At 35.6% G+C, this 16,143-nt stretch overlaps 2 protein-coding genes across 2 annotated transcripts; both read right to left on the bottom strand.

Annotated features, from left to right (window-relative positions):
* Window positions 1-10,917: 10,917 nt before the first annotated feature.
* On the bottom strand, window positions 10,918-11,985 carry LOC130810873 (uncharacterized). The gene has a single exon (XM_057676998.1). The coding sequence runs from the start codon at window positions 11,983-11,985 to the stop codon at window positions 10,918-10,920; it is 1,068 nt and encodes a 355-aa protein (XP_057532981.1).
* Window positions 11,986-12,074: 89 nt separating this feature from the next.
* On the bottom strand, window positions 12,075-12,548 carry LOC130810872 (uncharacterized). Its single transcript, XM_057676997.1, has one exon. It carries the CDS (start codon window positions 12,546-12,548, stop codon window positions 12,075-12,077), a length of 474 nt encoding a protein of 157 aa, XP_057532980.1.
* Between the last annotated feature and the right edge of the window lie 3,595 nt (window positions 12,549-16,143).

Raw genomic sequence — 16,143 nt, 5'->3', positions numbered from 1 at the left:
ATCTATGTGCGCACAGGGAGTCTAGTTGAGAAGAACATCCATAGCTCTAAGACTATGTCACTCTCGGGTGAGGCTAGTCAATATTTGAATGGCAATTCACCTCAAAAAAGGGAGTAAGAGAGGTTTTCCCTCTACTCCGTCAACGACCAGCTCGTGAGCCCGATCCATTGACCATATTTGTAACATCCGTTTTTTCTTAAAATAATAATAAATAAATAACTTAATTAAAAAAAATAATAATAATAAATAAATAAATAAATTTCATAATTTATTTTAAAAAAAATAATAATAATAACTCCCCATTAACAAATAACTTCCCACTTCTCCCTCTAAATCTTATAACCAACCTCACATAACTATTATAAATTAAACAAATTACCCTTAATTTCATTCACATTATTACTCACACTTCCTTTTCTTCCTACAAACTCTTCCTCCATCTCCCATTTGCTTAAAATTCAGTCAAGAAAACGCAAGATTTCGATATTAAAGACAGCGGATTCGTAGGCAGAGATTATTAGGAGCGTACGTTGTCTAGGATCGCGTGACAAGGTAATTCTCAATGTCAATCTAATTAGGACTATCTCGTTAGTATTATGTGCTAAGTGATAATTAATGTGTTTAAATAGGATGCATGATTTTATATGACATTATATTATATAATGTTATGTTTTATATATTTTCAAATTATATTTACTATTATTTTTTTTTCAAACTTGAATTTATAATTACTATTTTGATGAAATTTATATTACTATTTTGATAACGAAATTTGATACGATTTAGTTGAAAGAGAAATATTTATAATATTATTTTGATGAGAGTTGTATTATTATTTTAATAATAATTTTAAATGTGATTGAATTTGGGAGAAAAATATTATGATATTAATATTGCAATTGAATATTCTTGAGATATATTTTTCTTTGGAAAACCTATGATCAAAAAATAAAATGTATTATGTATGTTTGATTATATGTTTGTGTGCTAGCGACTAATTATTAAAATATATTAAATCACGTAAAGTGTAACATGAGGGAATTGAAGCTCTTATATTTGTTGTGATCCAAGTATAAGGGTGATGAACAGGTTGTCCTGTTTGGTTAGTATAGCTGCCGACAGGTATTATTATTTCTGATACTTGATACGATGTTTGGTCTTCCTTCTATTTGTTGTGATCCAAGTAGAAGGGGTGTGCACACTAGGGTTCCCTGAGACTACTCTGCTGGCCTTGAATTATTTTGGGTGACGACCTCTTGATGAAGTAGGTATAGGGGTAAAGCCTCGGCCTACTGGCGTTCTCGTTTCCTCAAATTAAAAATTGATTATGTGTTTGTCATTATTAATTATCAAATTAATAAATTGGTTTATGTGATATTATACATATTGTTTTCTCAAATTGTTTTTCTTTTAAACTCAGCTATATATTATTTTCTAAAGTTATCTTCAATTTGATTATATTTTATTTTTTTTAAAATCATTTTCAAACTTAATCGTTTTACGGGATGGAGTTGGAATTACTCAATTTCCTGATTTTGGGAGTTTTTCCCTTGTTTTTATTGCATTCTTATGTTGCAAGTTATTGATTGCGTGGGATCGTGGAGTGAGGATCACCTAGAAACATAGCTTTTGTTAGAGTCGTATTTCAGTTTAAATTTTACCTTAAGTTGTTTAAATTTTATATGGACATAGATTTCATTTCGGTTTTCTCTTATGTTGTAAGACCCTTTGTTGGATTTAAAGTTATTAAGTTATTTCTTAGTCGTTAAGCCTTACATTTATTTTATTAGAAATAGATGTGGCGGTAACACTCCCATGAGTAGGTTTTGGCTCATGTTTTTTATTAAAGGTGTTTTCAAAAGTCTGACCTATTCCGAGGGTGTTACAATATCAATACCAACATAATCAATTCATAACCAATTCATCATCAATAATCATCAATTCAAAACAATTTGATAAAAAAAAACATTTTCAAAGCAATAGTCTGCCCAGACCCTTTAAGGGACTGCTGCTACTCACCGAAAAAGATGCTTCAAAGAGTCAAAACCAGATCACAGCTGTCAACTAGAAGGATTCTTCGATGATGTCACCTCCTGGAGCATAATAAACACAACATCACGAAAGAGCGTTCGATATTAAACTACTAACCTATAACTTATTACATCTCCTCCTATGTCTATAGATCAAACAAAAAGTCTATTCCAACAATCTATTAATGAATGATGCCCGTTCTAACTCAAACCTCCAATATGTCATCAAGATATAATAATCATGATCTAAGCTAGTTTATACTCTTTTAAAGATTACTCATCCCGATAGTTCTCTTTGCATTACCAATTAAACACAATATGTATATTTAAACCCAAAAATCAAGAATATCCAAAAGAATCTACTAATATCATCAAGAATATCAAACCATCTAATCAATATAAACAACTAGTATTCTATCTCACAATCATTGGTTTTCCATAGAATCTCATACTCCAATTAAGGACACCTATTATGAAATTCTTTCGCCAGTATCTAACATTTTTCAATAAAATACAATCTCCTTGATTCATAATTCTTATTAATCTACAAGACTCGACAAACTTACTCAACATTCAATAATTTGCTACTAGATCTTGTTTGTTTAATTTAAAGGCTAAATCAATTATAATTAATAAATCCTGAATGAATAACTTAGTCCTTCTTGACAAGTCTCTTTGCTCGAAAAATAAATGCGATGACAATAGAAATAATGATCTAAAACTTTTAGAATTACATAAGAAATTTGATAGATAAACTTACCAACTTAATAGGAATCTTTTCCCATTATATTGCCCAAAATAAAACTAATTCCCACTTTGCATTAAATGGGAAAATATTTCCCACAATACCGTCCACGTGGAAAATTAATTTTTTTTATAAATTTTTCAGACAAAACCGCCACTTGAGCCACTTGAGATGGCGGTTTGCCTTAAGCACTAAACCGCCACATGACGTGGCGGTTTGGTCCAAGGCAAACCGCCATCTTAGGTGGCAGTTTGGTCCATGCAAAATCGCCACTTCATGTGGCAGTTTGGTCTGTGGCCTGCAATTTTTTTTTCTTTGATTTCCCCTACACAGTTAGCGCAACCTGCACTAAACTAATCCAATACCATCTATTCCATATTAATCAATTACGAACCAGCTTGATTTGAAAAAATTAATTTTGAAAATAATGCGAATATATTACAATAATGAAAAGTCATACAAGAAGTTCAAATCATATAAGAATATACAAAGTTTGTTAAATTATAATCCCCGGCCCCTTTTGGTTTGCGCACCGGTTTATGATGATGGTGTGAACTCGTCAACCTCCGCAATGACATTAAGAGCAAAAGCTCGTCATTGACTAGCACGTTGATATGTGATGATCCTTTGCGGAGGCGATGGATGTGGAGGAGGAGTGGTGATGGAAGCTGGAGGAACGAAAGGCGACATAGTACCGAATGTCGATGGCGATCTGGAAGACCGACCTCGAGTAGATAAATGCTAGCGACCTCTTGTGCACCCAGAACTGGATCCTCCGGAAGAGCCACCTCGGTGGGCTGAAGTCCGTGGAGACGGAGTGTGGAATGTGTCATCTACCTCGCCAATGATGGGTGGAGTCGGTATGAGGTACTCATACCCCGCCTGACTTAATATATCGGTCAATGACGCGTTAATGGAGCCTAGGGTCTGAGAACATAGTCGATACCCCACATCAACTGATGTAACGGCCCCTTGAATCGTGTCATTGCACTGTATGAGCACCGATCGGATGCGCTCAGCCTGTATGTTATCATTATATTGTTAAAAGACTGACATTAAAGTATTACTATATGTTATGAGTGTCATAAACTAAAATTTTTATTATTAAGCTATTTAACCCAAATATAAGGTATCTCTGATAATGAGACCGACCCATACAAGAATTTATAAGAAACTATATATGTGAATTAATCTAACAAGATTCAACATGATTGTATTTTATTATAAATTCAATTCAATAAACAAAATCAAAATATAATTTGTGAAAATAGTCTAGAAGTCTAATTGTTGTAACGAGTAATGACTATTCCTCTATTCCCCAAGACCCCAACCATTTATTTTTGTCTTTGGTCAACTTTGGTAGATTCTACCCAAAATTTTCCAACCCAATAAAGCAACCCAAATTTGACTCATAATTCGATATCAAAAATTCCAATCAAATACTCCCTACTTTCTTCCTTGAAAAGTAGAAACCTCAAACCCCTCAATTCTGAAAACCAATTCATCAAACTCCAATCATGTCGATGTGGTGGGATCTCTCTCTGCAAGCCATAGTTTTCCTGGTAAGCATAGGCGCTTATCTTTACACTAACAAAATACCGCAAAAACTCATCACACAATTCCACGCCTACCGGAACCGCCACAAACACGAAGCTCGCCGCCACTTCGTCAAAGCCGCCGATCATCTATCCAAAGCCAAATTCGCCGCTTCCGCAACCGAAGCCGACGCTGCCATCCTTCTTGAACCAACAGATGCGGCTAATCACATCCTCAAATCCCTCGCGCTGGAACTCCAAGGATTCAAGACCTCCGCACTCGACGCTTTGGATGTCGCTCTCTCTCCTCTTGCCGTTGGATCGCTAGATACAGAGGAGAAAGCAGATGCCATGGCAAAACGAGCAGGGTTGAGGATGGAGGTGAGTCAACTCGGCCGAGTTGAATCGGTAGGTGTGGATAAAGATGTATGGGGTTTGGCAGAGAAAGAGCTGAGAGAATCAGTGGCGTTGAAAAGCGAGAATGAAAAAGCATGGTGTTTGTTAGGGGAGTGTTGTGAAGGACTCGGGAAGAGAGAAGAGGCAATTCAGGCCTTCGAAGAAGCGCTACGAGTCAAACCTGACTCGGTTGTGGCTCAGAAAGGATTAGAACGGTTACACATCTCTTAGTATTATTGGACCAACTGAGACGGTTTTAATAAAGAATTTATTGGTGTAATTAACTACATGTAATTAGTAATGCCTTTTTAAATTGAATCAAAATTGGATAATTCTCTATAAGGGGTGAGAATTCAATTTTTTTGGTGAAAAAATAATTGAAAACTATTTTATTTGTTGATTGTTTATGTTAGATTTCAAATTTTTGATTATGGTTTACTCAAGTCATTTGGGTTATGTAGTTGGAGCAGTAGTTTTGCTTTTTAATCTTTTGTGAATTACAATTTTAACATAAGTGGATTTGGTTATTATAGTCTACTTTTATGTCTTTATAGTTTAAAACATTAATTATATATGAATAATTTTATTGCCGAAACTTAAAATGACATGGAGTCGCTACCTCAATTACGCAAACTAGAATACTAGTTTAGTCATGCTATCGTACAACAATGGTAAAATGTACTCCATTTCAGAAATGTATCCCATTTAGATATGTATTTTTGATTGTAATTTAAAATAGGGAAATTTCATGTTGTAAATTTAAATTTTCGATTTTTTCACGTGGTAGACCAAAACTTTTTTTAATTCACTGGTGACGACGTTGACCTTTTAACTTTTCCACGTGGTAGACAAAAAAAAAGTTCTTTTTGTTAAATTTACGTTACTTTTACCAAGTGTAATGACATTTTTTCAAAAAGCAAGCATTATAATCACCCTGATTGACTACATATTTCAAAAATCAGTCAAAATAAGTACTTATTTTGATCAAAAACTTAACATTTTGTCTACTATATGGAAAACTTGGAAGCTCAAGGTTATCACATGGATCTAAAAATTATTTGTGGAAAAGTCAAAAACTTAGAATTACCACATGAAATTTCCTTTTAAAATATTAAAATAGATGTTTATTAACTTTATATTGAAACGAAGCAAAAAAGATACAACAAAATTATTTTTTAACTTCTAATTCAGAATAATTTGCGAATTACAGCATCAAAGTTTAGTATTTTTGCGAATTACAGTCTCAATGTTTATTTTTTGCAAGTTACTGCTACGGTGCTACCAAAGTATCAAAATTTACAGTTCAGGCCAAAAACACAGAATTTCGACCACTTAACCTAAAATTCCAACCACCAAAATAGTCGAAATTTTGTATTTTGGCATGAATCTGCAAACGTTGATATTTTGGTGGCTGTAATTCGCCAAAAATGAACATTGAGATTGTAATTCACAAAAGTACTAAAGTTTAAAGGGATAACTCCTATATCCCTTCATTTCCCTTCCGGTCTCTTCTATACAAACAAAAGTTATTTCTCTTATGTCTTCTCTTTCTTTCCCTTTGCATCCCTTTCTTTTCTCTCAAAAATTATTATCCAAATATAGTGAATGTGTTGTATTGAAAGGAGTAATGTATATATCACGAATTGTTAGGAATTGATATAAGTGAATGATTTCATATATGTCGGCAAGCAAATAATCTTCCATGAATAGTACATAGATAGTACATGAATAATACTTGAATAGTGAATGCATAGTGATAGTTGCTTTATAAATACCGTCCTTTTTGTACGTGCATTTGCAAGCTTTCTTCACTGTACTGAAGAATACAAGTAATATAAGCTGCACTTGCTCTTACTACTTTTCTCCTTATATAATCTCCCTAATTCTTAACACGTTATCAGAACTAATTTTCGCTATCAAAAATCAAAGCACATTGTTTAGCCACAATATGGACCAATAATAAACGACACTAATATTATTATTTAAGGTGTTACACACTGTACGATACTTTATTCTTGAAGAAAACCGTACACTGTTTCTATCAATCCAGTAAATAGTGATTCAAACAAGCTCTAAAGACATAAATAATAGCCACACAAATAAAAACTAATACCAAGTTCCGATAATAAAAACTAATCCACTAACATAGTCAATAACTAATCAACCATTACAACCTACCGTGTAGGCTAGAGGAGTCAACAAAGAACAAAGACAAATTAAGAAAATTTCAAAAACACGAAATGATATCGGACTCAACAAAGAACAAAGAGAAAATCAAACTTGAAAGACCCTCTTGTGCGGATTCTACTAGCAATATCTCTACGAGGATGCTGGAACCTCTTTGTAGGCGTGTGAGGTTGGATCATAGTTTAACGTTGGATTTATATGTAAATATATGTATGCTAATTTATTTACTTCTAATTTTTTATTGAAGTCGTCAAAAAAAATTATCCCTGCACAAGTGCGAATTCAAATTTTTATTTTATTTTATTTTTTTTACTAATGTGCTTCTTGTATGGGCGCGTCTCACGATAAGATTGTCTCATACCAGACTTGCTATTTATTTAAACTGTCTTTATGCCGAACTAAAAATGAACGTTAAAGAGTTTGAGCTTAAATATATTACTAGGGTTTGGGCCTTAAAAGCGTAAAGACATATTTTATAATTAGGTTTAATGATGGACTGATTATGATTTTGTTTTTTAGGTTACACATATTTTTTTTCTCTCTTTCATCCCATGATTAGAGAGAATTAAAAAATAAGAATGTTAAGGGTCATCACTATTCGCTATCGCTCTCGTTCTCCAAATTATCTCTTGTGCAATAGAATTTCCAAATATTTCCAAATTATATCTCGTACAATGTAATCAGGTAACCTTTAATTTTGTTTTTTTTTATCAAATATAATAGATCATGTGTCATTAGTAATGATTTTCACATATTTTGTTCCATAAAATAGTATCAGACCTCCCTATCTTGTGTTTTAAGGACATTAATCTTTTTTATACGGCTATAAGATAATAAAGAAAAAAAAAATCTGTAACCAAGTTTCAGCCGCCTTTTGTATGTGAGATTCGATCATCATTCATCATGGTCCTTCACATTCCAGGTTTACTTTCGTATTTTAAGGAATTTTTATTTAATTTATTCCATTTTCTGGAAAATTTAGTTTTAATGGGATCAATTCTATTTATCTTTAATTCAGTGATAATGTTTTGGTTTCTTTTTTGCTTATATATATATATATATATATATATATATATATATATATATATATATATATATATATATTTTGAATGAATCTTAAATCATTATATTGTTCCTGTTTCAAGTCTTCCTTTTTGTTTTTTCTGTATGATTAGTTTCTTCTTTTTCTTTTAATTTTGTGGCTAATTAATTTTTTCGGTTGGTTCCGGGGTTTTGGGCCCACTAATTTTGTGGATCTTTAACCCATTTTCTATTTTTTTTGCAAGTTTGTATATAACTATATTTTTTAGTGATGCTATTTAAATTAAGATATTTAGTATATAATTTTAATTTTAATTGTAGGATAGGTTTTATATATATTGGAGGTAATTTAAATAGTATAGTACGTTGGATAATTTAAAGTATAAAATGTGTAAAATTTTTAAGTATACGATGTATACTAAAGTATAAAACTTAAAGTATATAATTATAAATTCTAATTATAATAAGGTTTGATTTCATGAAAATTAATGACAACTACTACGAAAATTGTAAGTCAAAAGGACTATAGAATAATAATTTTATTGATAAAGAAAAAAGGTAACAAACCTCACAAAAACTAGTATGCGGCCGCCTCAGGCGTGCGACAAAAAAGATTTTATACTTGCTGATTTCAAGTTTTAAAACACCCATTTCATGACTTAAAAAACCAAATCTAACACTTAAAATCCCTGCTTTAAGTCTCAATCTTACTTCTCCAGAGGCTTTGATTTAATTTTTTAGTTATCGACTTCAACCCTTAAAACATTCATTCCACCACTTAAAATGTCATTTCTAACGCTTAAAATCCTTACTCCAACCCTAAATTTTATATTTTACTCCGACTATAAAATATTTCCTTAAAGATTTATAATGTCTAATTCAATAGTTTAAAGTTTGTCAAATCTAAGATTTAAAATGCCTATTTGAAGGTCTAAAATGTCCAATTCAAACTTTAAAATTATAGGCTGCACCTGTAAATAGTTGCACGTATGCAACCGTCTTACGGGAGATTTGCTAAAAAAACCTAGGTCTAAAAAGAAATAAGGAAATAAGACTAAATTAAAAGGGAAACAAAATTGAGCTAAATTAAATTGCTTCTCAATTGAAGTGGAGGTTTTCGTGGGCCAAGATTGGTTTCATGGGTCGCCGAATTGGAGCCTAAAAACTCCTGGTTTTGAGTAGCAGAATTCACGGGCTGGAAAATGCCTTGCCAGTTGGGGAAAATTTGAAATGTATAAGACAAATTATCAACAAAATGAACCAAATAAGATAAGTTTCAACTTTGTCATGGTATCACTTATCTAATTTATTTATTTATTTAAATCATTAATGTCTTATTACCTTAATAACCTTTGACCTTTTGTATTGACCTTGACTTTTAAGTCAATGGGCTTTTCCTGAATTCTCCCAACTCCTTAGTTGGCCCATGAGCAAGTGACCCACAAAAAACACTAACTTCTCCCAGGAAAGTAACCTCCAGATTGACCCAACTTCCCATCCATCCCACAATGCATGGTTCTCCTTCTTCCGAAGCTGAAAACTGCCCATTACCCCCATGATAATCGACCTCCTTCTCAGAAATAACTTCCTTCTTCACCACTATAAATAGAGGCCAACATTAGAAAAGAAGGGATCATCTGAAAATAATCCTCTTAATATCCTTATTCATACTCCATTTCATTAAGTCTACCAAGACATAAGCAATATCATCATCGATATCTTAATCCTTGCATTCAGTTTATAATCGTCCATTCAATCATCTCATATCATCGTTCTAACTTGAGCGTCGGAGGGGTTTTCCGGGAGATCACCCCCCCGGACAAGGCTAACTCGTTGTGTCGCAGGAATTCAAGTCACTTTCTTCCGTGAATCGTCGCTCCTGATAACGCTTCCACTTACGGTATTTCAAGTGTTTTCCACTTCCTCGTTTCATTACCGAAATAGTTTGGCGCCGTCTGTGGGGACCTTGAATAAAAAGTCATGGCTCCTAAGAAGAATCCAACTCAAACCGCTACCGTGCACAACACAGATACAAACACTTCAGCGGGCCACGCTAACAACCAAGTCGTGACTCGCCGTGATTTGGACATGCTAGCACGAAACCTCACTGCCTCCTTCTTCGAACAACTCCGCGCCGTCATAAATAATACTCCTACTCAACAACGAGTATTGGAGGACATGGCAGACCAAATAAAGAACTTGCAGGAACGAATCGAACCCCATCAAGAGATGCCAAAGTCTCATGAATCTCAAGATGGGAACTCGAGGATGTCACATTCCAGTAGACGCAATAAGAGAAGGCGGGAGAGATCAAGGACCCACACAAGTCCCAACAAGACTGACCCGCGAGATGACGAATCTAAAACCGCCTCTCGAGATGCTCGTACCTTCCTAGAAAGCAAGAAACAAAGGGCGTCCGAAAGCGTTCAATCGCTGGTGGATAAGAGGAGGGAAGAACGAAAGAAGGCACAACTCGCGGGATCTAGCCGTCCCATCAGTCCCGTCACTATGCCGCGGAATGAGGCCGGCAAGAGTAGCCTTCCTGAAGACCTCATACCAATAATCTCTCCGCTGGCTCCGGAGATACTGAATACCCCCAACCCTGGGAAAATAAAGATCCCAAACATGGCGGCCTTCGATGGAACATCCTGCCCATAGGAACACTTGATGGCCTACAAGAACCTGATGCTGCTGTACACCACTAACCCATCATTGTGGTGCAAATTTTTCCCAACTACTCTTACGAGAGTAGCTCTGACGTGGTATACCTCCCTTTCGGGAGGAAGTATCCGCAACTTTGCCCAACTAGAAGGCAAATTTCTGGGTCACTTTGTGGCATCTAGAAGGCAGGAAAAATCTAACTTCCACTTTCTTAGCATAACGCAATTGGAAGGGGAATCTATATCATCATACTTGAAAAAGTTCCACGAGGCGGTATTGGAAGTAACCGATTTGGAAGAGTCAGTTGCATTAAACGCCCTGATCAATGGAATGAAGGCTCAAAGGCTGAATGTTCTTCCCTTTCCCTTTTGGAGGGGGTGATGGAAGCTCCTCGTTTTAAGGTGTTGATGAGGCATTGGCGTGCCGTCACCTGATCCCCTTTGAGGATACCCACTTGTCCATCATCCCGCTCAAATTGTAGCAGGAGTTGATGAGGGAAGATTGCGGCTTTGATCTTGTTGATGAGTAGAAGCCCCATGATGGCGTTGAAGGGGAATGTGAGATCCACCACCGTGAATTGTATGGGCACGGTTCTGCTTTCATTTCTTTCCCCTACCCGCATGGGGAGAATGATCGTGCCTAGTAGAATGACCTGACTTCCCCCAAACCCGATCAAGGGTTTATCAAGGGGTTGTAAGTGCTTTTCTTCGAACTTCATCTTATTCAAGCATTCCATCGTTATAAGATCAGTCGTGCTTCCGGTGTCTACCAGTACCCTCTTGACTTTCATTTGCCCGATTTTGAGGGTGACCACCAGAGGGTCAGTATGTGGTTGTTGCAGCGTTTGGGAGGTCGTGGCATCGAACCTCATGGTCGGTCTGCTTGATGTGGCTTTTGGAGGTCCTTTTAACAGGGTGTGGACGCTATTTCTTGCGGCGCGGATGGTAGGATATTCTTCAGTGTATCCTCCAAAAATCATGTTGATAGTTCCTTGTGTGTTGGAACTTTCGCGACTTGCCTCATCCCTCTTGGGGGATCTGCGTCTTTGATTCCACGGCTTCCTTTCCGTTTTTCTTCTTGCGTCAAAGTCCTTCCGGTTGATGAACCTGGACAATTTTTCCTCATCGGCCAGTTGATGTAGGATTCGTTTGAGTTCGCGGCATTGGGCCAAAGTGTGGCCGTGTTCTTTGTGGTAATCGCACCACAGATTGTAGTTGCATCGATCAGAAGAGGTGGTAGTAGGAGGTGGAGTTGGCAACTCATTCCGGACGGCGAAGAATATGTCCTTCCTGTTCCGGTTGAACATCGAATCGTTACCTCCATCTAGTAAATTCCGCGTCTTGGACTCCCCTTCAGCGACATATACGTGTTTGGATAGCGGAGGCCCCATATCTGACGGAGGTTCTGGACGACGCGGCAAGTAGTTTCTATCCCTCCTTGATGAATGTTCCTCTCTGCTCCTTGAGGAATTATTGGCTGTTAGATCTTCTTTTTCGACCTTCGTTTCTTAGGATCATGTGCCTGACATATCTCGGAGGCCGTGACATAGCTTTTACATTGCTTCATGGCTTCCGCGTATGTCTTTACTTGACTCTCGACCAACTGGAACTTCAGCCTTTGAGCCTTCATTCCATTGATCAGGGCGTTTAATGCAACTGACTCTTCCAAATCGGTTACTTCCAATACCGCCTCGTGTAACTTTTTCAAGTATGATGATATAGATTCCCCTTCCAATTGCGATATGCTAAGAAAGTGGAAGTTAGATTTTTCCTGCCTTCTAGATGCCACAAAGTGACCCAGAAATTTGCCTTCTAGTTGGGCAAAGTTGCGGATACTTCCTCCCGAAAGGGAGGTATACCACGTCAGAGCTACTCCCGTAAGAGTAGTTGGGAAAAATTTGCACCACAATGATGGGTTAGTGGTGTACAGCAGCATCAGGTTCTTGTAGGCCATCAAGTGTTCCTATAGGCAGGATGTTCCATCGAAGGCCGCCATGTTTGGGATCTTTATTTTCCCAGGGTTGGGGGTATTCAGTATCTCCGGAGCCAGCGGAGAGATTATTGGTATGAGGTCTTCAGGAAGGCTACTCTTGCCGGCCTCATTCCGCGGCATAGTGACGGGACTGATAGGACGGCTAGATCCCGCGAGTTGTGCCTTCTTTCGTTCTTCCCTCCTCTTATCCACCAGCGATTGAACGCTTTCGGACGCCCTTTGTTTCTTGCTTTCTAGGAAGGTACGGGCATCTCGAGAGGCGGTTTTAGATTCGCCATCTCGCGGGTCAGTCTTGTTGGGACTTTTGTGGGTCCTTGATCTCTCCCGCCTTCTCTTATTACGTCTACTGGAATGTGACATCCTCGAGTTCCCATCTTGAGATTCATGAGACTTTGGCATCTCTTGATGGGGTTCGATTCGTTCCTGCAAGTTCTTTATTTGGTCTGCCATGTCCTCCAATACTCGTTGTTGAGTAGGAGTATTATTTATGACGGTGCGGAGTTGTTCGGAGAAGGCGGCAGTGAGGTTTCGTGCTAGCATGTCCAGATCACGGCGAGTCACGACTTGGTTGTTAGCGTGGCCGCTAAAGTGTTTGTATCTGTGTTGTGCACGGTAGCGGTTTGAGTTGGATTCTTCTTAGGAGCCATGACTTTTTATTCAAGGTCCCCACAGACGGCGCCAAACTATTTCGGTAATGAAACGAGGAAGTGGAAAACACTTGAAATACCGTAAGTGGAAGCGTTATCAGGAGCGACGATTCGCGGAAGGAAGTGACTTGAATTCCTGCGACACAACGAGTTAGCCTTGTCCGGGGGGGTGATCTCCCGGAAAACCCCTCCGACGCTCAAGTTAGAACGATGATATGAGATGATTGAATGGACGATTATAAACTGAATGCAAGGATTAAGATATCAAGGTTGATATTGCTTATGTCTTGGTAGACTTAATGAAATGGAGTATGAATAAGGATATTAAGAGGATTATTTTCAGATGATCCTTTCTTTTCTGATGTTGGCCTCTATTTATAGTGGTGAAGAAGGAAGTTATTTCTGAGAAGAGGTGGATTATCATGGGGGTAATGGGCAGTTATCAGCCTTGGAAGAAGGAGAACCATGCATTGTGGGATGGATGGGAAGTTGGGTCAATCTGGAGGTTACTTTCCTGAAAGAAGTTAGGGTTTTTTGTGGGTCACTTGCTCATGGGGCCAACTAAGGAGTTGGGAGAATTCAGGAAAAGCCCATTGACTTAAAAGTCAAGGTCAATACAAAAGGTCAAAGTTTATTAAGGTAATATGACATTAATGATTTAAATAAATAAATAAATTAGATAAGTGATACCATGACAAGGAAAAAGTGCTTATTTTGAGAATTAAGTTCATAAGTTGCTTATGTTTTTAATTTTTTTATATAGAATTGCTTATTTTTTAAAATTTTTCCTGTTTTCAAGGCTATTTCCAAAGCTTGTTTATTGGGCTCGTCATATTTGACACGACTGAATTGTAGCTTTTATTAACAATATGCTAGGATTGGTTTTATTAAATAAAACTAAAAATAACTAATTTTCCTAATAATTTAGAAAAGTGAGTAATTATGGGATTAAGGATAGTTATTATTACTATTATGTAAGCACCTAATTTTTATTAGGTAGTTCATAATTATAAGTGCAATTTATCAATTCTCTATGTTATTGCTGCATTTTTCTCTCTTACTCCCCAAGTTATTATTCTCTACAAGTTCTTAAGTGTGAAGGAATTTAGCCACTTCTTTTTATTCTAATTCTAATTTGGCTCAATATAATCTCTATTACTTCACAAAGATCAATTATATTAGTCCGAATTAAAGTGAATTGGATATCCACATGTAAATATCGGGTTACACATCGGACATTTAAGTTAAAATCGTTTCTAAGATCAATGACGCTCTAGAGATAAAGAAATAAGTAAATAAAAACTAAAATAATAAATCAGTGAAAGTCTTAAAGTATACAACTTGAAAGCCTAAGGGCCTCTTCAAACCCAAATGAAGTCCAAAATAAATTATACTTGCTAAACTAAGTAGTAAAGTTCTAACAATAAAATAACAAATGTTAATGTGTGTTAGTCAACTCATTTATAGGTTCCATGTTGAGTCCTCACACACTAACCCCACATGTATGTCAACCTGCTAGTCGTCGAATGACAACATTATAACAAGTTCTAAAGAACATAAACCAATACACGTCAGAGACTTCATACAATAAGTACATCCTAGCATGCAAAGGTTCTAATAGTTAAAATGTCATATTTGACTTTCTAATAGTTAAAAGATTGGAGGAATACATATGGGAGAGTTAATCCCAAGGCAACCTCTTACCTAAGATGTTACCCAACTTGTTTGGTTCGTTCAATAGTAAAGTATGCATACTTTCATGGTGACCGTAATGATCCTAAACTGCCATGGGAACGATGATAACAATAATTCCAAGTTCAAAGTAATAAACCCATAGGGTAGTAACACAACCATCCTCAATTTCTAAGTTTAACTCCTTTCAAATTATTTGAGGTGTTTAAGCCTTAATTGATATACTGTACCACATCATAGAATGAATACGACACTACTTTATGCAACCAATTACAAAAGTATGGTTTGAGCGTGTATCTTGGCCGCAACACTAAATTCAAAATACCACCAGTAACTCTTTTGGCCTTTTTAGACAGTTTTGAAAATTCAAACAAAAAATTCAACTTCACCATTGTGTCCGTAAGGCATCAATCACGTTGAATACCAAATTTCATAATTTTTAACGCCCATTATTTACTATTCCTAATTAATTTTAGCGTTTAAACGACTTTTAAGGAGATCGGTGTACGAAACGACAACAAAACGCACTCAATCCCCGAGACTTGCGCCTGCAAGACAAAAAGGCTACTGTCCAAAATTTTTTATTTTATGCTATTCATTTATTTTATTTATATAATTACATCCCTTTAATTTCTCTTTATATAATTCAATAATCATATACTAACATAAATCAATCAAAATAATAAAATCAACCAAACTTAAATAAATTCATAAATCAAAATATAAACATCCACACATACACAAATGCCATCAAAAAACTAAAGAAAAATATAAATAATTGACCATTAATCAGAATATTCCCATCACTCATCAAATACATATATATATATATATATATATATATATATATATATATATATATATATATATATATATACACACACACACACACATATATATATATATATATATATATATATATATATATATATATATATATATATATATATATATATATATATATATATATATATATATATATATATATGGGGTAGTTGCTATTTTCTACTTCCTTATTTATAGAGTATAACCATCATATACCCAATAACTAAACAGAGAAACTTGCTCCTTAATTTTAGGTAACTATAAGATAATGAGTTTATAGGGTAGTTGCTATTTTTACGGATCATAACTAACACATAATTCCTTCTAACAAATTGAAATTTTGCTTAAGGAAAATAAATTCATAAGAGACTATGTAAAATATATCATGAATA

Source organism: Amaranthus tricolor, chromosome 4, assembly GCF_026212465.1.
Source record: "Amaranthus tricolor cultivar Red isolate AtriRed21 chromosome 4, ASM2621246v1, whole genome shotgun sequence".
In the NCBI taxonomy this organism is placed as follows: Eukaryota; Viridiplantae; Streptophyta; class Magnoliopsida; order Caryophyllales; family Amaranthaceae; genus Amaranthus; species Amaranthus tricolor.
The sequence above is the reverse complement of the archived record's forward strand: the minus strand, read 5'-3'. Positions and strand labels throughout refer to the sequence as shown.